Source organism: Chaetodon trifascialis, chromosome 6, assembly GCF_039877785.1.
Source record: "Chaetodon trifascialis isolate fChaTrf1 chromosome 6, fChaTrf1.hap1, whole genome shotgun sequence".
NCBI lineage: Eukaryota > Metazoa > Chordata > Actinopteri > Chaetodontiformes > Chaetodontidae > Chaetodon > Chaetodon trifascialis.
In genome coordinates this window covers 26,896,673-26,905,918 of record NC_092061.1, presented here as the reverse complement: position 1 = coordinate 26,905,918, position 9,246 = coordinate 26,896,673, and the positions used below count along the sequence as shown (strand labels likewise).

Here is a 9,246-nt window from a genome sequence, read left to right as displayed (position 1 = left end):
GTTGTTGTTGTTGGGTTTTTTTTTTGACAAAGATTGAAAGAGCCTTCGTGCTGCTGTTTTACCCACATCACTTTTCAGCAGCTTCCACACCAGTTTCAGGCCTCATAATCATTCAGCAGATCATCTTCACTGAGCAGGGCTCATGTGCTGGCGGCATTTTTTTAAACATTGTTTTTTCTGTATTATTTCCACAACTTTACATCTGACAGACATATGCACACAGTTCCACGCCTTGTTTTCTTTTCACCTGGTAAGAAAGTGGTGTGTTATAAACGTTGAGGTGCCTTTGGTGAAATGCATGTCAGTTGATTTAGCTCTCAAATCTCTCTTCTTTAACTACTGTGTGGCCGTCAGTAAACTTCTGCAATTGGATTTATTTATGACGTTTGTTGGTGTGAATGCAGTTTGTGCTATTGGAAACTCACTTGTTTATTATTGGACCTTATTATTGGCCAACAGAAAATACTCTTAAGTCTCTAAGGTGATTTTTTTTTTTTTTTTTTTTTTTCCTGTCTCAAACATTAGAATTCCTTAATTGTACACACTGATGTCTAAAGACTTGACAATTTCTTTTTCTTGGTGGGAATAACACTATTTTATGAGTTCATCCTTTAATAAAGAAAGTTTGTGTATATTGTGAATAAATACTTGTATGGACCAGTGAAATACCAAACTGTCATTTTACATAATTTTATATCACTTGATCGGTGCTTTAGCTGATCTCTCCACACCTATTTTATTTATTATTTTCATTCTCTTTTTTTGACCAGTGTACTTTTAGATTTATTTTACTCTTGTGTGATACAAATGACTGTAATTGATAATAAATCATTATTGATTAATTATTATCGGTTTGTCTTGGTCATGGTCTTTGTAGTCACTACTCGAGGGATTGTCGGTATATCATCCATTGCTGCATTCCATGTAGTTGTACCAGTGCAGAGGTTATGGTGTGGTGTGCATGCTGGTTCAGTGGTATGGGCTAAAGTGGTACCTAAATGGAATGGAAATAGTAAAGTTACTTACACATGTCCAAATGTCCACCATGATTCCATTCTGGTAAATTTAATAAACATCTCTTGCTGCCTGATAAGTAAGTCTGACACAGTAAACTGAGTATCAATCATCATGTGATGTCACTGCTATTTTCCTTTTAGACATATCAAAAATGTGTGAAATTGAATGCTGTACTATATGATCCACTTCACAGATAACTATACTGATCCTAAATTATGTTTTGGAAGAATGCTTAGAGAAGGGCATTTAAATATTATTATATTATTAAATATTATACATTTTTTTTAAGTAACGATTATCAGTGTGTCTGTCACAGATGTGTACAGATTTCTTCTGCATGTTGTAGAAGTTTTAAGTAAACAACTGGGAGCTTTTACCTGTTAACACAACCTGAACAGTTCTGTGCCAAAGAAGAAAATGAAAAATCTGAAAATATGATCACATTTTGGGGCATTTCAGACACGAGCAAAACAAACCTCCATATTATTCTTCCATTTTTTTAAATCTTATTTTTATGCAGTGTGTGAATCTTAATTAAAATAGGTGTGTCACATTTCTATTCTAATATACGTACAATGATGGCAAAGTTAGCTTTTTTCCTCTGCACATCTTTTCCTTTGTGTCCCTGCTGCACTCTGGTCATTCTGCCACTGGATGGCAACCCAGGACAGCTGTTGCTTGGTAACATGTCAAGACTGCAAAAAGATGCCAGAGCTCAGTCAGCACAATGATATCTTAAAATTAAACAGATTTAATTCCAGATTTTTGTTTTTATGAATGTACATATGCCATGACTAATAGTACTATATATTTAAAAGTTGGTATTATTAAAAAGAAGAACCTATTTATTTGTACATTGTAGGCCTGTTTACTCTCATTTAGTTCATAGCCCGAACATTCTGGAAACATACCTCAAAAATCCTCATATCACTCCTGCATCACGCAAGGTCGCCAGAACTGTTTCCAAAATGGGACTTACTTGAAATGGGACTGTTGAGATGTGTCCCTGCCTGTCAGAGTCATGTGATGTGTGACAAATGGTTTCTTAGTATTATTATGCTGACTATGACGTGATATCACTGGACAAATGCTGAAAGTGGTTCATGTAATAATTCTTAGTACTATAGGCTATTTCCCCACAACTGAGCTCTGTGGATGGCAGTGTTGGTCTGTCCACCCACCGCTTTGACCCATAAATATCTCAACAGCTCCTTCATGGATTGCAATGACAGTTAGTACTGACCTTCATGCTCCCCAGAGGATAAATCCACTGACTTTGATTAATCTCTGACTCTTTAGTTGGAGGGCACCAACTTCATTCCCTCAGTAAAGTAATAATGGTGTGCATGCATACTCTCTCTGACATTTGTGGGCCTCAGGCCTTCTCATCGATCATTCCAAGCCTTCCTTCCTTGCTGTTGGTGAAAACATCCTGTCAGGAGAATGACCGAAGTTAGCGTAATAATTGATATTCTTTGGCTGTTACCTGTTGGAGAGTTTATTTTGGCAGACCTTTCACAGTGTTTTGAGCAACCCAAAAGCACAAAGATGACGGTGCAGTCGGTAGCGCAAAGGAATTATCTGTCCCACGTAAGTGTCAGTGCGGGCGCAGTTAGGGACCGTCGTAAAAGTGCAACATGATCCATTTCCAGCTTCAATAACTTTTTTCAACATAGAAATGTTAAACAACTGACATTATACAGCGTAATAGCCGTTAAACATTTCATGTCTATAAATCTGTAAAGAATAAATAACAAAACAAAAAACAGCAAATTATGGTTATCAATTAACTATTTATTTAATTATGGACATTTCAAGCTTTCTCTTTCAATACCTTGTTCATTTATGACATCATTTATTGACATCAAACCAATTCTCTTGTCCTGCTCATCCTCTCACAACTTTCACAGCTGCTTGTTTGTGAAAATCACCATTATCAGTGAAATCCCTCACCACCATTATCACCCCTGATGCCTTTTGCATGTCTTTATATGTGTGTAGTTGGATAATAGATTACTTATACCTGTAGTATGAGATATTCTATGGGTTTTTTTTTTTTTTTCACAAACTAATCACCGTGAGAGGATTGTGATAGGATGAGGATGAGCAAGAGACATATAAAGTGTTTCAATGTCAATATATTCATAAATTTGCATAATTAAGGATTGATAACCATAATTCAGTTTATTTTTAGTAATTTTTCTTTACAAATTTACAGGTGTGAAATGTTTAATGGCTGTCTCTCCATATAATGTCAGTGGTTGTGGTTTTCCAAGTGGAAAAAACAAAAAGTTATTGAAGCTTGAAATGAATCACATTGCATTTTCATATTGCTTTAATGGCGGTCCCTAACTCCCCACTGCCAGTGAGTGGGACAGACGTCTCTCCGGCATCGTCATCTTTGGTCAGCTTGAGTTGACAAAAACTGTGAAACGTCAGTCAAAATATGCGTTCCAGCTTGTTCGAAAATTGAAAGTCGTCGAGGCTTTGACACGGAACTATTGAAGGTAACAAAGAAACGACGAATAACAAAGATTAAACTAACTTCACCCCGACATCATAGCGACGCACTGGCTGTTTGGAGATCCTGTGGAGAGCTTTCCACAGATGAACCAGCGCACAGAGCTTGGAATATGAGCACAGCAGCTCAGTGACATTGCCAAGAGCAGATGGTGCCTCTTTTAAAATTTCCTTCACGGTTTTGGACAACATGTTGTACATGCGTAAAAGTGCGCAATTTTATGTCCATACAATCAGAGTCAGAGTACTTTATTGATCTCCGAGGGGAGATCGGGACAGTTACAGTTGTTCTCGTTGTAGAAAATAGTTAATCTGTCCTACAATTTGTTAATGATTGTGCATCATCCATCTGCAGTTCAATAAATATAAACATAATACAATACTTTTTATTTATTTAACAATACTAATTCAGTTACATTTGATCGTTTCACTTATAAAAAATAGTTGCCTGTTTAATTTCCATATTGCGATCCTATAATCGATCCTATAACGATCCTGGCATTTTTAAAATGACACTTTAGTTTCTAGGAACCCCGCCATTACTTTTGCCCCAAAGAATCTCTGTGACATCATGTTCTTCATCATAACAACACGTCTACTTGTAATCAAAATTGTTGCGCTCCAGGCAACACTCGTTAAAAAGGAGGTGATGCGCCCAGTCGGTGCCTCAGACACCCGGTGTTGTGTGTGGAGACACCAAATGCTGAAGCCGTTCCCGGGTGGAGTTATAGTGGGCAGAGAAGTTTTCATTTAACGCTACGATTTGTCAGATGACTGTGTCATCACTTTTCAATGCGTCCGTCTGTAACACGCCTCGATGAACAACACTTGTAGAATAATTAATCAAAACAACATGATGGATGTTCTCGTAAGCACGGACATGTCTGTGGTTATTTTGCAACAGTCTGATGCTGGTTGAGCAAAATGTAACCGGCGGATCCACCGTGCGTTGCTGTGGTTTGACGTTGCGCAACATCGCTCCAGTTAGAGACTGCAGATGGAACAGAGGCAGTGCCAGCTGCCCTCACATGGCTGTTCAGAGAATGGGAGGAAAGAAAAGATAGGCTTCTGAACGGCGTTTGAGTGTTTTTAAAGAGTTTTTAAATGGGTGTGCGTTCACCAACATAAGTTGTGTCGCTGAGCTGTCGACCTGCTCTGAGCGTTCTTGACAGTGCGCGCGCTGGCAATGCCACATCCTCTGCCGCGCCTTTCCTCCCACTGGGGCGCATAGCAAAGTAACCAAGATGACGAACGGGTACAGACGAGGAAATACGCTCAGTGCGCCCCAGGAAAAAACCAGTTTCGACGGTGTGACACAAAAATAAAGGTCACAGCTCACCGCACTTGTGTTCAATGATAGTATGGTGTTGCGTTTGGACAAGAGTGGGTGATGGCGTTCACATGAGACAGCCTGCAGACATTGGGACAGATACTGCTGTTGAGCCTGAGCAGACAAAATGTAGACATGAGGTCGGATCACGCTGGGTATATTCGCATGGATGAAAGTATGGTGAAAAGCAGATAAAGAACGTTAGGTGAAAGAAAGAAAGAAAGAAAGAAAGAAAGAAAGAAAGAAAGAAAGAAAGAAAGAAAGAAAGAAAACTGTGAGTTACAGCAGTGCAGCGGGGTAAATCAAAGATTAGAGTGTAGGTGTATGGAGTTGGAGCAGGTTTGCATCAGTTTATGCATTAAAAACCAAATGTGAACTGGGAGGCCAAGGGTGGGACAGCTTGTTGAGACGGTTATGATGTGCCAACAGGAGCTGTTACCCTGTGCCCGTTTCTTCTACAGCTGCAAGAACAGGAACAGGAAGACCAGCTTGTGGTTTACAAATCTAAAATCAGCAACAAAGTTTTTTACTGCCACCCTCCGATGTGCTAATTCTGCAAACAGCATATGCATGAGCAGTTTAACAAGTAAATAAATGAGTGTGAAGCAGAGTTGCACAGTGATAGGTGGCTGTGGTCACAGGCAACGGTTTTTGCTACCTCTAACCATGACACTAAGCGTAAACGCGCCCAAAACCTCATATACCAACTAAGAGGGTTAAGTGAATCTTGATGATATTACTTCATAAGTCAGTTTGCATGAAAATAGCCTTTAAAACTTCTTGCTGTGAAATTACTGAATTATTATTGAATTACAATTTTGGTTGCCATTTGTTTCTTCCTGCTGGCCACTGATTAAGGCTGTAAATCAACCGTCACACCCTGCCCTGAGAGGCTGGGTGTGTGCATGTGTGTGTGTCTGTGTGTCTGTGTGTGTGTGTGATAGTCAAAAATTTGAGGGGGGCAGGATTTCCTTTAGAATTTAGGATGTGTTAAGTAGGATAAAACTCTACGGGCAACAGACATTCTGATCTCAGGTCACCCAGGTAAGTTCCAACATCTCTGCCAACCAATTTTATTTCATTTAAATCCACCTGCTAAGTTGGTTTCAGGGTGTTTACTGCTGATTCATAGAGTGCAGACTGCTGTATGTGTCCCCAGGGTGATGGAAACTGTGTAAAAATCAGGTCTTTTTTTGAGAGTTTTTATTCCGAATATTTTTTCTCCTAAAATGTTCTGTTCTTAAAATAATGTGGAGATTGTGGTGTAGCCAGCATCAGAGGGAAACATCTGTAGAAAACCTCTCTCTGTCAGTTTCATTGCCTCATCATCAACCCACACAAAAACATAATATAGAATAATACTAGAATATGCTTATCAGAAAGTGACTTTGTACAAAAACATACTGATATATCTGTGCTTCACTATTGTCAGAAATGATTTTGATCTGCCAACTGGTTGAAGTATTTGATGATTCCCATAATGTTCAAGTTGTGGTGTGGGGGTGTTAGGAAGTAAAGTTTATACAAATAAGTCCAAAGAATTAGGATGTATTTTTTGAGTAGTGCAAAACCAATGATGAAATCCTAAACAGAGAAAACCTCCAGCAGAAGCAGAACTTACTTTTCTTACTGAAAACTCTGAACACTGACAGGAAGACATTGTGCAGATTTCACCATAATGTTCTGCTTGAGTTTTATCCCTTTGTAAAAACAAATATTCCATTTATTGACTGTCTTTTCTCAAGAACTTTCTAAAAAAAATAAAAAATAAAAAAATTGGCCATATCATAACAAATACACAGTGGTTACTGTACTTTTCTTAAAGTGTTTTATTATTTATTTATTTATGTCTGTGACACATTAGATGTCACAGACATCAAATACTTGCAATAAAAGACATAAAGACATAAAAACACTTGTAATTAACCCATAACAAAATTAGCTAGCTAATGAATGTTGTCTAACACTTGTCTGGAGAAGAATAAGACAGAATTAGATGTGTTCTGCTGTAAAAAATGTTTTTGTTTTTAACACCTCGTCTCCTGCAGTTCCTGCACTGATGAAAACAACATAATATCTCTGATCTACCCTTCCTTCCTCTTAAGGAGTTCCATACCAGTGATCTGTGCCCTTTTGACCTGGAATGCACCTGGCAAGCATGACAACATCTGGATCTCAAGCCTTCCTCTTCCTCCTCCTCCTCCTCCTCAGTTCCTTCTCATCCCTGCTTTATTTCAGGTTCTTGGGCCAGAAGGTTTATCAACAGAAATATCATCCAGATGTTTTTCAGAGAAATATCAGCATCCTGCTTTGGCACTGGCCATTTGGCCTCTCCTACAAGCTCCGTGGAAACAAATGCCTTGAGATGTACAACATCAGCCGCTGTTTCCTCACTGATAACAAATCTGCTTACTCCACTGCAGATGTGGTTGTCTTCCACCATCAGGAGCTAAGCAGAGGACTGTCCTCACTGCCCCTGCACCAGGATCGGCCAGCCTCCCAGCACTGGGTGTGGCTGTCTCTGGAGCCCCCTGCCAACAATGCAAACCTTACACAGCTCAATGGTCTCTTCAACTGGACGATGAGCTACAGACGTGATGCAGACATATACATCCCTTATGGAATGACCATGTTAGGAGGTGATGAGAGAGACTTCCAGGCTGTTCCAAACCGCACCTGCCTTGTCAGCTGGGTGGTCAGCAAATATAGGCCTCACCAGGCTCGGTCTCATGTTTACCAAAGTCTAAAGAAGCATATTCCCATTGAGGTGTATGGCAAGTGGAACAAGAGACCCCTGTCAAGGAGGAAGCTGTTGCCCACTATTGCAAACTGTAATTTTTACCTGTCTTTTGAGAACTCTGAGGCGAAGGACTATATCAGTGAGAAGCTCTGGAGGAACGCTTTTCAAACAGGAGCCGTGCCCGTGGTTCTTGGCCCAAGCAGGGCCACCTATGAGGCCCTGGCTCCCCCTCGTTCCTTTATCCATGTGGCTGATTTCAAGAGCACAGCAGATCTGGGTGCCTATCTGAAGCATGTGGCTGCAGACAGGCAGGCCTATGAAAAGTACTTCCAGTGGCACCGAACTCACAGAATAAAAATCTACACTGACTGGAGAGAAAGGCTGTGTCAGATCTGTGTTCAGTATCCCAGTTTACCAGCACACAGAGTCTATCATGACCTGGAGAGCTGGGTTGACAGCTAAGATTTTTATCCCTATGTGCTTTCAGGTCAGTGAGGCGTTGCTGCTGGGTTACCACATACAAATTCAATACCATACAGTGACAATTCTCTGTTGTAGTACACTTACCTCAGTCAGCCATACACTTATGGTAAACCGTGAGGAACTACACACCACAGAAACAAATCTCAAGTGGTTGGTTGTGCTGGTTGTGTGTTTTTTGAAAAAGTGGAAGTAGAAGCTTGCAAAACCATAAATAAGCATGTTCCATTTCATGTAACCACAGAGGAGAGATTCTCTTCACGACAATGGAAAAAATGAGGGGTATTTCAATATTCTTCTCCTAAAATGTCTGCTCATGAAAAAAGAAAAAAATATTTAATAAAAAGGCATTTTGTTTTCCTTGTTTGATGGTTACTTTTTCTCAGGGCCCCAGTGTGTTTTAAAGCACTTTTTAGATCATCTTCTCCGATTTGATGGCTAACGTTTGGTTAGGTTTAAACAACCAAAAGTACATGTTTTCAGTTGTTTTTATTAACATTTTACAAAGTGTTTTTTCAAAGGACATGAGAGACAGTAATCAAATTATACAGTAAAAAGTAAAACCAGATAAATGACAAGCATATATTGTTAGTGTATGCCATGACAATGAATACAGTCTCTTGCAGCTGCATTATGGACAAGTTGCAGATGATTTAGTGCTTTTCCACTGAATAATAAACAGCCCAAAATCTGCTTCTGACAATTTGTGTCATCAGCACACATAAAATGAGACTCATGTCCATGAATTTATTGCTCCAGTGCATGCTGGGAGTGTTCCCAATACACCTACCTCATGTAATTTCAATCATGTGATCAGCACTCAAAAAAAGGGTGCAGGGTTACTAACTACAGCCTGGATTAATAAATGAATTCTCAAATTGCTTTCAAAGAATCAAATTAGCTGGATGAAAATAAACAGGATTATTTTGAAAGCTGCGTGTTATTCTGAATTAGCTAGACGGCATTTGAAGAACAGGCTGCTGGAGTTCTTGGAGACAGACTGGGAAGTGAAGTGGGATTTGACAATTCAAAACTTTTGCCATTAGACAAGGAACTTGTGTAAAACAAGAGCTTTGATCACACTGATTATTTTTCCACATATGACAATGACTTTTTTCCTCGTACCTTCACAAGTCATTTTTGCATCATGACCTGCAAG

The 9,246-nt window shown here is 39.4% G+C and overlaps 1 protein-coding gene across 1 annotated transcript; it reads left to right on the top strand.

The window, feature by feature from the left end:
• Positions 1 to 5,838: 5,838 nt before the first annotated feature.
• On the top strand, positions 5,839 to 8,357 carry LOC139332811 (alpha-(1,3)-fucosyltransferase 7). Its single transcript, XM_070964920.1, has 2 exons — positions 5,839 to 5,911; positions 6,973 to 8,357. The coding sequence occupies exon 2, from the start codon at positions 7,011 to 7,013 to the stop codon at positions 8,067 to 8,069; it is 1,059 nt and encodes a 352-aa protein (XP_070821021.1). The 5' UTR covers positions 5,839 to 5,911; positions 6,973 to 7,010; the 3' UTR covers positions 8,070 to 8,357.
• Positions 8,358 to 9,246: the final 889 nt, after the last annotated feature.

What these genes read in the sequence shown, in the direction of transcription:
- LOC139332811 (XM_070964920.1), top strand. Translation starts at nt 7,011, where the DNA reads ATGCACCTGGCAAGCATGACAACATCTGGATCTCAAGCCTTCCTCTTC.